The sequence below is a fragment of the Mustela putorius genome, unplaced genomic scaffold (assembly GCF_011764305.1).
Source record: "Mustela putorius furo isolate JIRA1106 unplaced genomic scaffold, ASM1176430v1.1 tig00003909_pilon_pilon_pilon, whole genome shotgun sequence".
In the NCBI taxonomy this organism is placed as follows: Eukaryota; Metazoa; Chordata; class Mammalia; order Carnivora; family Mustelidae; genus Mustela; species Mustela putorius.
Genome location: NW_025422057.1, coordinates 2,710,001 through 2,727,500, shown reverse-complemented (window position 1 = coordinate 2,727,500; position 17,500 = coordinate 2,710,001). Strand labels below are relative to the sequence as shown.

At 54.1% G+C, this 17,500-nt stretch overlaps 1 protein-coding gene across 11 annotated transcripts in view; it reads right to left on the bottom strand.

The window, feature by feature from the left end:
- EBF3 (EBF transcription factor 3) overlaps positions 1 to 17,500 on the bottom strand; it is a 117,402-nt gene that overhangs the window by 35,234 nt on the left and 64,668 nt on the right. For 7 of the 11 annotated variants that reach the window (XM_045068747.1, XM_045068739.1, XM_045068738.1 and 4 more), the window contains exons 7-8: positions 4,756 to 4,837; positions 983 to 1,127 (exon numbers count right to left, since the gene is read on the bottom strand). In XM_045068747.1, coding sequence (XP_044924682.1) covers positions 983 to 1,127; positions 4,756 to 4,837 — 227 coding nt within the window. The remainder of the gene's footprint in view (positions 1 to 982; positions 1,128 to 4,755; positions 4,838 to 17,500) is intronic. The other 4 variants (XM_045068740.1, XM_045068744.1, XM_045068743.1 and 1 more) reach the window with 1 other exon arrangement.

Genomic DNA, 17,500 nt, shown 5'->3' with positions numbered 1-17,500 from the left:
TGTAGAAAAACAAATTAGTTTATTTTTGTGGACCACAGCATATTCATAAACTGTCTTCCACTTTTTATATGTCTAAAGCATATTTCATTCTGATCATGTACACACGCTTCATTCATCTTCCTGTGTACGCGTCTGTGTGGCCCCCGAACTCGAGACCTCGGTGTGTAGGTTTTGTCTTAAAACAGTTTAGTTTCATGGGCTCTTTGCTCCAAAAGATTCAACCACACTGTTTTGTTTGCAATTCGCTTTCAAGAAAAAAAACATTACTTTCTCAACCATTCACATCGGTCGAATCTCGGGGCTACTGGGAGTATTTCGGTACAGAGGATGAGAATCCTCCTGTAGGGGGTGGGGGGAATCGTGGGGGTGCGCGAGAGTGAGGGGCTGGGGGAAGGCCTTCGGGGTCTGGTGCTTCTGAGCCCTGGCTCCATGTAAAGACCCCCCTACGGCTGCCTATCCGTCTCACCCAAATTCTTCTCTTTTAACAAGCAAAACAAGAAGTCGGTAACTTGGAAGCCTCTGGGACAAAACATTTTATGCTGTTGGTTTTTGTCCCTCACTCCTCTCACCCTGCCCCACTCCAGCCAGGGACAGGAAATGGTCCTCCGAGTCTGTTCTGAGCTGATGGGCCCAGGACGCAACCACCCCTGAAACGTGCACAGAGAATCTGAAGGTGACCTTCTGGATGGGGCTTAGGATAGCCCAAATGAAACCAAATAAATTAAAACTGCAAGAAAAGCTCCAAGCAAAAAAAAAGCTTAGAAACAAACAAACTGATACAGTAAAGCCCATGGCAGGGGAGGTGAGTGAGGCCTGAACAGGAGAGGGGCCGCAGGAGAGGACCCCGGAGGCGGGCTGGGGCAGGGGGGTGCAGACCTGGGAGGGGCCCCTGGTGAGGGCAGTGCGGCATGAATCAACATAAAGGTGGTGCAAAGGAAAAGAAGCATTGCAAATTAAAAAGACATGTAACATGTGTGCCTACCATTTTCCAGATAAGAAGGGGCCGTACCTTCTGACGGGTCTAGGCGGCGGGCCCGCCGCCCGTGTTTGGAATTGTTGTGCACAAACATGTTGTCGGACACGGCCAGCACGTGGCCGTCCACGTTGACTGTTGTCGACACAACAACCTGCGAAGACAAAGCGGATGTGAAACGCGCGGGCAAAGGGAAGAGACGGGAGCCTCTGCCAGCCCCGCGGCGCACGCCAAGGCGCGCACACCCATCAGGGCCACGCGCACTGGGCCGCGCACCGGGCCGCGCACCGAGCTCAGAGCTGTAGGCACTGGGCCGCAGGTACTGAGTTCCGAGCTGCGTGCACCGGGCCGCCCCTGCTCCTGGTCGGCCTCCCTGGCCATCAGCACCTGCACCTTTGTCGGCTCGTGGGGGTGGGCAGACTGTTTTGCTTTGTTTTGACTCGAGATTGCTTCTCTTCGAAACCCGCTACACTAATTACAGTTTAATCTCCTATTATGCTAACAAGTGAATTCAATTCAGAGAAATATTCTTCTAGCCATTAGCTTCAGAAACACCCCTCCAGCCGCTCATTTTAAAGCTGCTGTTTTGATTGATCTGTTCACATATTGATTAGATAGTTTATCTAATTAAAATTAGTTCACTTGAGACTGTCCTCTCTTGAAGAGTTGTGAGGACTCCGAGTTGCCAAAAACGGGCTTCTTAGATCAGAAGCCCTCGAGCTACCCCAGCCATCATCCACGGTCCCCGGGTAGATTTGACAATTACATCTAATGTCTGGTAACAAACTTTCTTGCATCTGAAAAGACCAAGCTGAATATTAGTGACAGCATTTTTAACCCAAAGCAAGAATCCTTTCTCAAGTTCACTGTGGAGGCTGGCAAGGACCTTGGTGCCAACAGGAGAGCCCCTTCCACTGGACACCCCTGCCGACCCCGGGCGCCTTCCCAAGCAGGCCAGAAATGGACCCCTTAATGGACTCAGGAAATGGGAACCCCTACCCATCCTTAAGATGTTTCTTAAACAGGGGGGCTGCGTGGCCCACTGTTTTCAGAAGAGCTGATGTGAGTAGCGAAGACACAAGCCCTGGTTCAGTCTGGGGCAAACAGTAGGCCTGGGGTGGCTGAAGCCGGCCTCGGGAGTGCGGGAGCCTGGCCTTGGCCACAAGTGGGCGGTGGTGAGGGCCGGCACCACCTCGAGAAGCACAGCCCCACAGAGAAACGTGCCGCTGGACGGGAGAGGGGGGACTGGAAAGGCACCCAGTCCTCGTCTGGTCTCCTCGCCTGGTCTGCACATGTCCAAACACGCGTGGAACATGACTACTGAAAGCCAGAGCTACAGTGGACCATGGTTAACAGAACACGGTTCATTCCACGGAGCCGACGCAGGACAGCAACACCTGGGCAACTGAGAGGGAGGCTGCACCCAGGGGGTACGTGTGGATGCTCAGAACCTTCCATGGATTCCTCCCGAAAGCATAAAACTGCTCTTTCAGAAACCAATCTGTTAGAGGAACGCCAGGTGTCTCAGTCAGTTAGGCGTCTGACTCTCGATTTCAGCTGGGGTCAAAATCTCGGGGCTATGGGAGGGAGCCCGTGTCGGGCTCTGTGCTCACCAGCGATTCTGCCCAAGAGTCCCTCTCCCTCTGCCCCTTCCCCCCCACCCCAAAAAATCTATTAGAAAAATAATAAATAAAACTGATCAAACAAAATAAATTGCATTTTCAAGGGTTAAGAAAAGGTCAAAGCTGCCTATATAGATAAATATATGTATGTATATGTGCATGTACGTACATGTGTCAACATATGTGTAATTGACTTTTTCATAAAAAACCTCAGGCCCCACAAGAAGACTGTGAAGCAGGGGCCATACCCGCCCCCCCAGCACTCCTCCCAGGGCCACCTCCTTGAGCTTCCTTCCCAGGGGATCCTCGCCAGGACTGCTGGAGTCTCACAGTGTTGGGCCCCTCGGAGCCTCAAAATACGGTGGGTACGGGCTTCATCGTCCCCACGTCCAGACTCAGACCTGTCAGCCTCCTCTTGTCGACGGCCACCCACCGACAGGGCGGGCACATACAGTGGCCTGGCCGCCTCTGCCCCCAGGATGGGGGGTTTGGGGGGTACAGGCACTGTCACCTGAGCGAGAGGCACGGCCATGGAATGAACGCTGAGCCACAGACTTGACCTTCTCCAAGTTCTTAGGCCACGATACATAAAAGAAGCAAGAAAGGTAAAAATAAAATTAAAAAAAAAAAAAAAGGACACTGCCTTTGCTCTGTCCTCTCTATCTAGGTCAGTCACCGAGGGAAAATCGAGTGGCTCAGCAGAGAAAGCAGACAAGCTGCGTTGAGTTTCTTGGCCTGGGTCGGGCCTGCCGTGCACCTGCAGGAAGGTGCTGATTGGGGAAGCCCGCTGCCAATATTGTGGAGGCCCAGACCAGCTCTTAGGTCCTGCACAACCTTCTGAGAGGCAGGATGCCAGGCCAAGGAGAGCAGAGCAGGTCCTTCCTTCTAGTAACTGCGGGCCCACGTGCGACGGATGGCGTGTGGGCCCAAGGCAAGACAATGGGCACCTTCTGCTCTGCTCTGGTGGGCAGAGGCCACCGTGAAGCCTGGCACCAGAACGTGGAGGCGGCCCAGTTGTTTACAAGAGACACTGTCCCCACCTGCACGCCATGACTGTGGACCAGCCCACAGACCCTTCTCTGACTGGCTGGCCGGCTGTGAAGACAGATGTCACGTGTCCTAAAGGACTAGAAGGAAGTTGGATTGCTCAAGATGCCCTCGAGCGGTCTGAGGGAAGTCGTCCGACCTAGCATTCGTTCCCACTAGCTCCGGCCTTCTCTGGCTGGGAGGGACGAGCAGCAGTTCTGCGTCTCCGCCCAGAATAGTTTTACAGTTAAAATCAACAAAACAATGCACTGTGCGTGGAGTAGCTCTCAGCCTGAAGTAACTCCTGAGGGTTCGCGAAGACCTGCACTCCCCAATGACCCCCAGCTCTCTACCCTCTCGCCTTGACCTGAAATCCTCTGAAGCAGCCCAGAAAAGGAGTCCGCCTGCATCCAGCAACATAGCTCTAGCATTAGGCATGGGCATAAGGACGCAGAACACATCAGCCCTGAGGAAAAGGAAGCTGAGCTGAGGGAACATTCTGGACTTTGGAGAGGCCGCATCAAACAGGCGCAGTTCCCTTCATGAGGAGGGCCCAAGGCCTCGTGTTCACCCAACAGGCTGCACTAGGGCTCTGCCCCACGGAGAATCCACCCATCGATCCCTGAAAGAAGACCCCCGGGCAGGGGCCCCAAGCTTTCATCAGCTGTACATGGCCACGTACAGCTGAGGAACCAGGCTAGGCTATGGACCAACATATCGGAAGAGACTCTAAAACGGTCATTCTGAAACACACCTACGAGGTTCACCGTGGCTGAGTGTCCGGGGGAGCCCAATTTAACCTGCGGCTCTGACAACTCTGACTTCCAGGTACCTGGCCGCCCAATGCGGGGGCGGGGCAGGGCAGGGCGTGACCGCCTGGTGCACCTTAGAAGCCAAGGTCACGCCATCAGAGCCAACTCTGGTGCACACAGACTCAGTGAGTCTGGCATACGGAAGAGTCCGAGTCATTCTTAAAGCAAAACGATTTAAATATTCTATCCAACGAGCCAGTCCTGGTTTGCTCCCAAGCCTGTGGGGAACTAAAGAGCTAAAGTTTTCTGCACAATCGCAACATCAGAGTTCAAATTGCACGGTCCAGCCCGGACGGGGGCCCACGCGCGGAGAGCCGTGTACCTGGAATCTTCGCATGTCCCGGGGGTTGCCTGCATTCTTCAAACAGTTCTGATTGCACTTGAGGAAAAACTTTAGAAAGAATCTATAAAAATACAAAAAACGGATACGTGTTAGGGTCATGAGACAGACTCACAAACGTTAGAAAGACACTGCTGGCGCGGGGAGCGGCGGAGGCTCCCTGCTGGCCACCCGTCGGGGGCAGGACGGGGAGCGGCCGCCGGCCCCTGGGTCCGAGGGCCAGCGCAGATGATGTCCACAGACGTACATCCGTCTGGACATTACGGTCTCCACGCTTCATGACAACGGTTGCAACTTAGACCGGCCGGTCCTCGCCTGGCCCTTTGCGCAGTGACGCGCCGGGGACTGTCAGCCCAGACGGGGCTGCCCACTTTGGCAAGTAAAGGGACAGGATGCCGAGTCACCTCTGAGCTCCAGGTAGATGACAAATACCTTTTCAGGACAGGTACCTCCCAAAGCATCCCTAGCATCAAAAAACTGTCATTTACCCTTAACTCCCGTGTAACGGCACGTGCTCCGCTTGATCTGGCAGCGGAGCCCAGAGGACACCGCTGCCCAGGGAAACAGCCCTTCCCAGACTAATGTTTTAAAAGTTACAGGGAGCGCAACTCTTAAGAAAAGGGAGGGCTGGGGTTGTGCTTTATGGACCACAGTGACATCTGTGAAGGGTCTACACGTGTTTTTGAGGAAACAGGTAATGACTCCGCGGCAACAAAGCTGCCGCGCAGGCGGAGAGCGGAGAGGCGGCCGTGGGCCGGGCTCAGGGGCCCGAGCGCTTCTACTTCCCACCAAGCTCTGCCCTTGCGCTCTGAGGCATGAAGATTCAGGGGTCCTGACAGTGTGTTGAGATGCTGTGACAAAAACCTCCTCACGCCGTCCCCTCCGTGCCCACGTGCTCGCTGACAAGGACAAAAGGGCTCGGGCTCGCGACACGAGCACGTGGGCACTGGGCAGTCTGGCCCGAGGGCCAGGACGGGGGAGGCAGGGCTCTCGTCCGTGCACGCCTCCGCCTAGTCCGAGGCCTCGGCCACCGTGGGCCGCGCCAGGGGGCGGGAGTCTCTGGGCCGACACACGTGCCCTCTCCCGCCGTCCCGTCCGGCAAGGCTACGAACAAACCCTTCCCTCTTTTCTGCCCAAATGTCCCTGTCCTACTTGAGATCATTCATTTTTCATGAAGATTCACAGGATTCCCTTGAACTCAGCCCTGCGGTCAAGGCCCCTTGTAGACACGGATCCTATCAGAAAACAAAAAAGACCCCACAGACCAAGGCGCATCTCCCTGTCTGTGTTCCGGGACGACCTTCCGCTGCGGCCGGAGAGAAACGCCGTTGATGGGAAGAAGGAGAGCGGCCGCGGCGCTGAACGTCCGCCCACGCCGCCAGGCCTCCCAGTTTTCGGCCAGAATCTCCATCTTTTATGAGCTCACCTCGGCCCTGCACCTCGCGCTGCCTCCCGGCGCCATCTGCCACCCGCACGCACAGTGAGTCACTTGATATTCCACCCACCGATTCCTCCTAACAACCGCCGTGCAATTAAACTCGGCGCGCTCTGCAGAGAGGTAAATTAGACGCACCTGCGGCCGCCCCGCGCGGAACCGCATCAGGAAGGCCCTAACAAGGTGAGGGCGTCACAAAGTTATCGTCCTGTCAGGCAATTAGGTTTTCACTTCGGGGACAGCCACATGGCGCAATTATGCCACACATTACCGCCCGGCTAATCTGAGCAGGCGCCGGCAAGCAGCACCCGCCGGCAGCGGGCGGCGCCGGGAGCTTCTGGGACGGCGCGGGCTGGGCTCGGCTCGGCTCGGCTGTTTCCTTCTCGTTTCTTTCTGACCCCCCCCTTCCGGAGGAGGTTACCTGATTTTCCTTGGTGTCTTTTCAGGTGGTTCACCTTTGGCCTCTAAGACAGCAGAGCGAGCGCCGAGGGTGGTCCGAACCACTGGGGCCGGCATGGGGGACGGGCCTAGTGCTCTCGGGCCTCGACCGCAAGCAGAACTTGGCACAAAGCTGGGCACCGGGCCCCATGAACCCCTCGGCATTCTTGCGGCCGGGATCTGGCTCAGGGACACACTCACTGGTTTGGGGGGTGGCAACGGTAGGTTTGTCTTTGACCCCGAGTGTCCCATGAGCTGTGGACGCGCACGACCCCCAGGGCAGGACGCCCTCCACTCCACGTGCTCTGGTCCCAACCGCGCAGACATGATACAGCACAACACCGAGGGCCAGAGACAGGAAGCTTCGGCCAGAGCCTTGTCCCGGTCACGTCTAAGCAAGGGAGTCCGCTAGGCCTCTTGCTCAGGTGAACGGCCTGGGAGAACCCGCAGGGCCGTAGCTCAGAGGGACGCGGGCGCCCGCCAGGGCTCGGCGAGACGCCCATGCCGACGTCTGGGGAGCGTGAGGACGCAGGATGCCCGCCCCGTGAAGTCCGGTGATGACGCTCACCCTTTTACTCAACTACCCTGTGACTGGCTTTCCTCCTACGAAATATCCGACGACCACTTTACATATCTCGCTTCCAGACTCTGGGACACAGAGGATTTAATACTCTTGTTATGAAAGGAAAAATCTTTCCTATGTCAGAAAATCTTTGGCTTTAACACCAATAAACTATTCCTGCTAAACATGGATTTGCTGCTCGATGGCGAAGAGGCGATAAAAATTCGAACCTGTCATTAGCACACTACGCTTAATTGTGTACAGTGCGCTTTCCACCGCATCTGTTGGCCCACCATCAAAATGACCATTATGTACACTAATTCCCTGACCCTGTCTTTATTTCCCTAAAGAGCCATCAGCTTTCACAGTAGGTACCAGAGTAAATCAAGCTTGAAAGATGGGCTTTATTTACGTGTTTCTCTCAGGCAGGAGGGAAGGCAGCAGCCCAGGGCAAACTGCTTCCCGTCCGCTGAAACTCCCCAGTAATATCCTGCTCGGGGACCACGCACCCCTTCCTGGAAAGTTCTCAGTTGTGACTAGAAGGGGGAGACGTAGGATCTTATGCCTTTGGAAACCAGGTTTCGGCCTGCAGAGCGGGCAGAGATTCGAAGAGAAGGCCACGCAGACGACCCCGAGCGCTTGCACACACGCGGGTTCCGGGGGATGGGGGGAGGGCGCCTCTCACGCACCAGCACCCGGGAAGGCGGGCGCAGGGCCCCAGCCCGGGGAGAGCCGCTGCTCCAGCCACAGCAGCCGGAAGGCCCTTGCGTCGGCGGGGACAACCCGATGGCCACGGCCACGCCCAAGCGAAGTTGAAGCGAAGTTGAAGTCCGCCCCGGCCGCCTCCCTCAGTGTCCTCTCCGCCGAGGCTCCCAGCGGCCCCCGGACGTGCCCCGCGGTGGACGCGGACACCAGGAGCGGGGCCGCCGCCGCAGGACACGGGACCCGCCGCTCCGACGGGAGCCCACCCCCAGCGCCGCCCTGGACGAGGGGCCGAGCCCCCGGCACAGTAACTCATTCCCGAGTCCGCTCCACTTCTGTGTGTTTTAGCTGTGAATTAGTTCATTTATATTTACTTTTATGAAGCTGATTAGCCAGAGCTTCTCTATCTGATGAAAATCATTTTAATTGTAGTGTTAGGCTCCTGTGTAATATCCATTACATTATGAACTGTTCAAATCCTACATGGGCTTCGTATAAATTGGCCCTTTGTGTGCGCGGAGGCAATTAGGACAAACAGCTCTCCTTTAAACGGCCGCACAACTTTGTGGTGGTGTTCAGGACAATCAGAAACAAAGGAGGCTGCTTAATTGTAATTTAATGGAATATCAAGGAGTCCGTGGCATTAGACGCTGGCAACAGAGAGCAGGAGAGAAAAATTAACTGCAATTATGTTTGATTAAAGCTATCCTTCTCAATAATCAGCGGTCCTGACAGGCCATGGGGCTCTCGTGGGTTCCAGGATGGCAAAAGGTGTTGAGCAATATTAGGGCCAATAAAGGGGATATTAGCATAGCTAATTACAGCCCTGCAAAACCTGTAAAGGGGGCCTCTGTGTATTGTAATGTGTGAAATAATTGGACAAGGCCGTTATCAATTACATAAGGAATGAATCTGGTTTGTCAGAGAAAAGCTGATGAGATGCATTTCATCTGACACCACCCCTTCCCTCATGTTTCCAGTAGCTAAGAACTTGCCCACTTTTATCAAAAGCTGCAACTTAGCAGTGGCCAAATCACTGATAAAATTATCTTGCCGGCAAGTGTTGGGTAATTAATCCCACTCACCGTCGCCACCTTCACCGCGCCGCTACTTCTCACCTAGCTGAAGCCACTAATCATGCAATAATGATTTTTTTCCCTCTGGTCAAAGGAGAAATAGATTGTCTCCTTAGAAATGCAGGGGGCTTGGTGTGCGCACCCTGGTGATTGAGGAGAAAAAAGGAACTTCGAGCAGTTTTAATTGCTTGCCTTTTGCACGTGGGTTTCACTTGTTCGAAATCACCCCCTCTAAGCATTTCGGGAATCCTATTTTTTTTTTTTTTTAATTTTTAATCACCAAGTCTTAGAGTCTTCCGGAGCTCGTCTTGCCACTGCTTGAAAACGTCAGAGACAGCGTGATGCGAGGTGTGAGCCCGACAGGCCGTCCGCGGCACGCTCAGGCCCCACCCGAGCCCAGGCTAACCCGCGGGGCTCAGAGCAGAGAGCTCTGGCTCGCAGCCGACTGCTCCCACGTCTCAATTCCAGCCTCCGTCCCAGCAGGCACGGCCTCCTCTTCTGGTCCTCCACTCTGGGCAATATGGGAAATTTGAGTCAAGAACGAAAAATACTGATAGCATTTTCGGACGGGGGAATCGCCTTTCCACTTCAAGGCTGAGCTCTTAACAAGCAGCAAATGAAGACGGCCACGGATAGACCCCCGGGTCCTCAGTCAGAACTCCCAAAGCATCCGTGCGTGGGTCATGGCGCTGACGGCTTCCGGAGGTCGCCAGAGAACCCCATTCCAGACCAAGTCCCACACGTGGAGTTCCCGAATCCAGAACACAAAACCAGGAAGCTGTTTTCATAGCATGGCCTGGACCAGGAAGATTATGGGACACCAACCAGAAAACGCAGCTGCCGAAGTCGCCACCCACTGGTCGTGGCCAGGGGCTAGGAGAAGGGGGCGGTAGGGAGCAATGCCTCAGTGGCCCAGGGTCTCCTTCCGGGGGCGACAGAAGTGTCCGGACCCACAGAGGGGTGAGGGTTGCACAATCCTGAGGAGCTACTAAACGCCACCGAACCGCACGCTTTAAAACGGTGAATTTCGTGTTCTGTCCATCCACAGTGACCCGCCGCAGCCCCCAGTGTCCGCCCCAGCGTGGAGGAGTCTTGTGGAGGGGAGCAGGGCCTCTTGGGGAGTCGGGGCTGTGGCCGCCGCTGCACTCTTGAAAGGAAATAGTTAAAGAGTCAAATTAAAAGATAGAGCCTTTAAGAGACTTTTCCCTGACTGATAAGAAAGTGACCAGTGGAGTGCTTCCTTGAAGTCCCTGCTAATTACTGGGAAGTCCCTGAAAGCAGCGGCCGCAGCTGTGGCGTGTGCGCACCCGGCCATCAGCCGCTGGAGTATTGATTACTGAGCAATTCTAGCCGATCGGGTTCTGGTGCTCAGAGACAATGTGCTTCCTTCACAAAACCTGTAATGAGCAGTTCCTATACAAGACTACATTCTGCTGACATCAGATCTGTGCACTGAGATAGTACACAGGTCAATACGTATTGGATTTCCAAAATGCGGGGGTCTGAATGTCAGGCCTCTCTTTTTCTCCCTCTCCTGCCATTAGCTATTACTGGCTCACGTTCCGTAATGCCATACGGGAGGAACAGTCTGCTCCATTAGGCTGATTTATTCTTCAAATATGCCATGACAAATTGCTCCAACACCAGACTTATTAAATTCTTGTACATTTCAAGTTATGGGTCTCATATACTTGTAGGGCCCGCGTGACGTCATCGTGAAGGGGCAGGGGGACAGGATGGAATTTTACAGCGGTGCCCCGCTGTCCTCCGTGAGGGGGCCCCCTCCCCGGCGAGAGGCCGGGGGCTGCCCAGCTCCCCCGCCGTGGGATCCCGGGCTCCGTGCGTGCCGCCCCCCGCCCCCGCCCCGCACGCGCGGCGTCCTGCATGTAAACACAGGTGGACGAGGATTTGAAAACATCCACGGCTTGACTCGTGGTTCAACAATTACTGGCCTTTGTCTCGAGGCTCCTGCCCCACCGTGGCAGAGCCTGTCTCCAGTGGACTAGAGCTATTTTACTTCCCTTCGCTGTAGTAACCACACCGCATTAACAATATTTGTACTACAATCACCAAGGGACCCACTTCCCAGATTCTATCACTTCTTTATCTCCTGACAAATACCTCACTATCGAACATTATTAGGTTTAGAAAATTAACCCTTCACGGTCCAGAGCTACACTCGGCCCCACCGTCCCTCCAAAGAGCCTTATCGCTAAATTTCTGCTATAATGGTTTTTCTTTTCATCACATTTTCACCAGTGGCTGTCAGGAGGCACTTATAGATACCATGATCTTGTACTTCTGCAATGATTCTCATTAAAATGATGCCACGGAGATCTGATGGGATTTAATAGCTTTTCTGGCCGGTTCAATATCCGCTTCCATAACAGGCCCTGCCAAGCCCTCCTTTTGGAGAAATTTGTATGACTTGCGTTAAACTTTTCCGGGTGGTTTTAATGTGTTCAGATAAGTAAAACCCAGGTAGACACTCTGAACGCAAGCGCATCCCGGAGTCCTGGGCTTCTGTCAGCTCCCGGCCCGCCTCGCTGTCAGGACTCGAGTTAGTATTTTCTGTACCGGCGCCTGATATCTCATGATAGTTTTGATAAGGTTATCTGTTGAAAAGGAGTCAACTGCACAACACAGAAGACACGTGAAGTGCACTATACTTGCGCCCAGGCTCTTGTTTCAAGTGCGCGTCTTCCTTTTCCTCTTTCCCTGTTTCTCTATTTCTAGTGGGCGACGCAGCATTGACATGATTTCCTCACCGGATCATTCGCCCTGTCAATCAGTCTGTATTTTGTCTTTCGCTGTGGGCTCATTAAAACAGCTTCCTCACTCCCTCCGGACACTGCTCTATTTGCCAGCTCTGATCACGAAACTCCTTATTTAAGAAAAATGCCAGCATCACTTGGCTCCCGTCAGATGCACCCCTGACTTCCCGCCAGCTCCAGGGGAGACGTCTCCCAGAGACTTTGTGCGCAGAGATGAAATGCCGACGCCGGCCCCAACTTAGGGCTTCGAACGCCTCCCACCACGTGGGCGCGGGCGCATTTTTCGGGATCTGAAGAGAATGGGAAAGCTCTTCTTGCCTTGCTGACTTTGGAGGGTGATGGAGATTGTTCGCAAAACAAACACACATTTTTGGTTGCTGTTTTCAGCGCCCCCCGCCGCCGCCCCTCCCCGGCTCCAAGTGGGAAAGATGTTGTTCGAGGTTGTTCATCTCCTGCTCAGATGCGGACCCCCCAATCCACGCCAGCTTGCTTAATTAAGAACGATCATCTTTGTGGGCTGAATTATTAATAAAAAAAATCACATTTTAAATCAAGCCCATGCACGCACACAGGACACCAGTGTCGAACCTGCCTATGCCAGCCTCTCTCGCCTTTTAGGTCCTGATTAAAAACTTATTAAAACATTATAAATGATTAATGGGAGCACAGCTCTGAGTGGCAATTATTAGTTTTAATGCAGGTAATGCAGCTTAATGAGGGGGCACATGTGTGCAAAGCTTTAACTTCATTACCCCTGCGTGTCAACAAATACAAGAGAAATGTGTGTCCAGGTCATCCATTACTCGGAACAGCACCGAGCCTTCCCTCTTCCCGTCCCTTTGTTGATGAGCCAGGAGCCATAAATTAATCCCGGTCTGTGGCGCAGGGAAGGGCCAAGGTGGTAAAATGTCGGGAAGCCTGCTCAGCCCCCACGCCGCCGCACAGCTCTGCGTGTGAATATTCCACAGATGATCTTTTTCAGGGCCTTCGGCACACGGGGAGTTTTTCCCTGGAGTTGCTGCCGGCTTTTGCTGTCTGCGCGCGGAAAGGAAAGCTCCCAACCATCAGGGCCGATGGCGTTTCTTTCTAGTTTCCGAAGGTTCGAGGACGAGTTTTGCTCCAGCCTTGCGGCCCCTAACTCATGTGAGCACAGCGTTCCTAAACATTGGGACGTGATGATGCCACATCCCTTGCTCTGAGCGCTGGCGCCCCCGGAGCACTGGGGTTGGGCGGGGGGCGGCGAGGAGAGACCGCGCCCGGGGGCCCCCCTGTGCGGCCGGGCTGCAGGGGTGCACCGACATGCCAGGCGGCACCTAGCAGCGGGCCGAGCCCAGGGCCAGGAGCCAACAGGCGGGGGACGCGGGCATCGGGGAGGCCAGAAGCGGGGTGCTCAGGGCGCCGCCCCACCCGCCCGGAGCCCACGGCTGGGGGCGTGCCCCCACCCACCTTCTCGCGTCACTTTTCATTCTGTTTTTGTGACAAGCAGCCAGATCCGGACTGATCTCCTCTATCTGTGTGAAGAGTATCCAGCACTATTTGCATCATTTTATCGCTAATGTATAATATATGGCTCTAAAGTGAGCCCAAGTACTGTCTTGTTACCGAGCATAAAAAAGTAAGGGCAATAAAGACACATTAGTCCTCTCAAGCACAGCGGCTATAATGCAGGCAGGAAAGGTTGCTGCTTTGAGCTGAGAGGCAACCTTTCTGCCTGACTAAGACAATGGAAGAGTAAAGAAAATGTCAAATCAAGAAAAGCTGGATTTAGAGATGAGGCAGCCCAGAATGACGTGGGTACCATATTTTGTGAAACTATAATGCTGTTGGCAGCAAAGATCCGTGTTTCTGATTCATCTAGTGCCGCATGGCAAAGCTTTGTCAGTCTGTGCAAGGTATAAATAATTCAGGGTGAGAGATGGCAATTACAGGGCCCTGCACAACCAAAATGAATATTTTATGAGGACTAAAACTGCTCTGGAATGAATCATACACACGGAGTCGCACACACATGGCGAGTGGGCGCACACGCCAGCCCCAAGAAGAGCGCGGCCCGGCCCTGCCTCCTTCCTCCCCAAGCCTCGGCCAGGAGCCCGGCAGCCCGGAGGAAGCAAGCGCGGTGTCCGCGGGCCGCACGGCCCGGCCCCCGCGAGGGCAGGCGCCCGCGCCCCACACCCCGCGCCCAGCACGGAGGCTCGAAGATTGCGTCCCCCCAACCTCCGCCTGCGGACCCTGCGACTTGGGTCTTTAAGGACGAGTTCTGAATTAGCGTCGTGGCCTTCTATTGTATCGACGCCGGGGACCTTCTTCCGGAGAGGAGGTGATCCCGCCACGGGCACGGCACGAGAAGGAAGGACCGTTGCGTTGTCCTCCAGGAAAGCGACGGACCCAAAGGAGGGAGTGCGCGTGAGCCTCGGCGGGTGTCCCAGCCGCACGCCCCGGCCGGCGCTTGCCTTCTCCTCCGGCTCCTCCTCGGTCCTCCGGATCGAAGCGTGTACGGTGTGCAGGGCCGGACGGCGGGGCCCAGCGCGGCTTTGCATGCCTTGAGCCCAAATTCACACATAAAAGTTGCTTTCCTCACTTTGAAAAGCGGTCCCCTCCTCATGGGGGTAGGATCATGCCGAAAGAGATTTTTAAAGACTGAAAGGATGGTTTCATCTGTTACATTTCCTCCAAAAATGCTCCTGGTGAACAGCTAGAACAAATAACAACATTGTTCACGAGGCCGAGGAGGCCAGTCCCGCCGGTGAATGGCCATTGTGTTTGTCCGGCTACTGATACCTGGGCCTTTGTGGGGGGAAGAAGGCCAGGGGCTGCGACACCAGCACAGCACAAGCGTCCCTCTGTGCAGACACCCCAAGCGGGTCCCCGCCGCGGTGGGAACAGAACACCAGATCCCTGAGAGGTGGCTTTCTTTAAATCCAACTCCAATGCATTGTTTATGAAAACAAGGCTATTAGGTATATTAATAATTTGATAAATAGGAATTTGCCCTTAATTATTCATGAAGAACATTTGGCAACAGTAAAATTATATTCGCAGAACAGGTTTATAAACCAGCTAATTATAAATTAAGTATGCAAGAGAAAATTGCTAACCTTGAAATTAAAATATTTTATGATTCTGCAATTACGAAAAAGGTAGAGAATTATCCAAACCCCGGTGTGAGCAGGGGCCCCACCGACGGCACAGCGCGGGCCAGGGCAGTGATAGCAGAGCGGACGGGCCCGGGAAAGGGGCCCCCCCACCCCGCCACGGAACCATGAGTGACTGGCTTCGTGGACACCGGGCAGCTCTGCTTGTCCTGCTCAAGTGGAACTTCGCAAGGGGACATCCTCACAAAACCGGTGTCTGCTGCACAGCGCCGGTGAGCACCCCTAGAAAGCCCGGGTCTGCGGAAGGACAGCACACGTCACCCCTGCTGTTGTCAAGTCCTGGCACGTGGGCAGGCCAGCGTGTTGCCGTTGCTGCACTCAGGGTCCACGAGGAGGCCCCTGAAAGCTCCTCTGCCCCCTCCTCACTTTGCTGCCCCCCACCCCCGCTGCGGTGGGGGTCCACAGCGAGCTTGGGGTCCTAAGGGACCACACCATTGCCAGAGGCAGAGATGCGCAGTGCCACTTGTGCCCACTAGAGGGCCTCTCGCCGCGGCATCCATGGGGCGCCCTGGGACGCCCTTGTGCAATCAGGACACAGCTCCCCGCCTGCCAGCCAGCTTGGGACAGACCCTTCCTCCCAGCTGGGTGGTCCTGCCTTCCTCCCTGGCTCTTCTGCCAGCAGACTTCCTTGTGGAGGAGCTCCGTCCGCACACCCCCAACCGCGACCTCGGCAGCCCCCAAGAGCTAAAGAGCCAGCAAGGCCCGTGCGTGAGTTTCAGGAGCCCTTGCCTTCCTGGTGTGATTCACAAGGACACACACGGGCCTGTCGCTCCCGCCGCAGCAGCTCGAGATCCTCAGCCTTCATGTGGGCCGATGCTAAGGGAGCTCAGGAAAGCAGCCAGGATGAATTCATGGAAGAATATTGTGTTTCAACAACAACAGAAAAAAGAGGCCGCGCTCCCTAACTTCTTTTCCTGTGGCTATGTGGCAGGTGCCCCAGATGCAAGCCGGAGAGACTCCGCAAACACGGAGGCCAGCCCCCGCACCTCCACGGATGACGCCGTACCTCGGTGACTCGCGTGCGCGTCCTCCGTGCTCCTGAAATCCAAGACAGTGAGCAAGACCCACTTCAGTGGGGTTTTCCTCTTTCTTTTTGGTTCTGCAGAGTCTTGACTTCCCGAGAGCAGAGAGCCCAGTGAATTGCTCACGTCACAGAGAAAACAGCGGCAGGCACCCCAGCCTGCCCCAGCCGACGCCCCAACGCTCCAGGACACAGCTGCGGGTCAGGCAGCCAACCGGTCGGCGGGTCTCCGGGAACTCAGATAATGAACATTTTTCTTGGGTAAAATCCTTCATCAAGATGCTAGTGGTGTCGTCTTGCAGGGCAGACGCTGAAACTTGAAATTAATGAACGACAGAACCTTCAGCAAAGTGGACCCCCCGGCTGTGGGTACCGGCGCCCCTGTGCCGTGGCCGGGAGGGTCACCACCCCAAGCTCCTGCGGGGCTCTAACCCGGCCACGGCCGCGACTCGGAGAACAGACAAACCTCCACCACTACTTCGCCATCACCCACTCCAGGATCCCCAGGGCCCAGAAGGGACAGCAAGATTTGAGGACAAAGATGACGTCCCCGAATGCCAAGAGGTGTGACGTGCCAAAGAGCAGCCTCCAGCCCCCCTCCGGCCCTGGCTTCGTGAAGCCCCTTCCACCAGTTAGGTTAATGCCATTGGCTGGTACCTAAAGAATTTTTCTATCATTTGGAATATGGACTATTTACCATTTGATAGGATACATTTCTTTCTCTACCTCTGGGATGCGCCCAGATGCTAAGCAACTTCCCCTAACAATATTTAAATTGCTTACAAAGCCTCTCTAAATATTTGCTATGTATTTAGCATGCCTAAGATTTGCCCGTTATCCCAAAGTCTTTTTGTTGTAAATTGCAATTTTACAACTTCATGCTCGTGATATATTTTGACAAAGCTTTGCTGACACCCTCTATTGGCCTCCGAAGGCAAAAGAGCTGATACTCCATGAGCCACCAGAGAACTCTGGATTTGTTGTGCGGCTTGCTGCCACTTTGCCGTCCTCAATCTGCATGGAAAAAGATTAAACATTCAATTTGTTACTTGATAGGCCACAAGGTTCGCCACTTACCATACAAATGGAAAACATTACTGTCATTCCTCAACTTGCTTGCCTGAGTATTTTATTATTTGTAATATTTACTTCAGGGAAATTATGATTCATGTCATATTTATCTTCATGAAAAATGAGCATCTAAATGGAAATCACCTTTTGAATGTACCAGGATATAGTGTAATACTAATATGCTTCATGAACTATAAAATTTAGTCACAGTATATGGATATATTATAGCATGACTTTAATACTCTCACATCAAGCAAATTTTCTCTGTGTTAAGCTGATACTCGGAGCCCTGATTCCAGTTTGATAACCATTACACTTACATGATGGTACAAGTCACTGCCTGTAGATTTATGTCCCCCTCAGCTCTTTTGCATTAATCTGCCTCTGAATAAGCTATTCGCACTTCCTCCACTGCATGCAGGAAATTGAAATAAGGTGCAAATTTGTCGGCCTTAAATCTGAACAAGCACAGACAGATAGTTTTCACCTGATACCA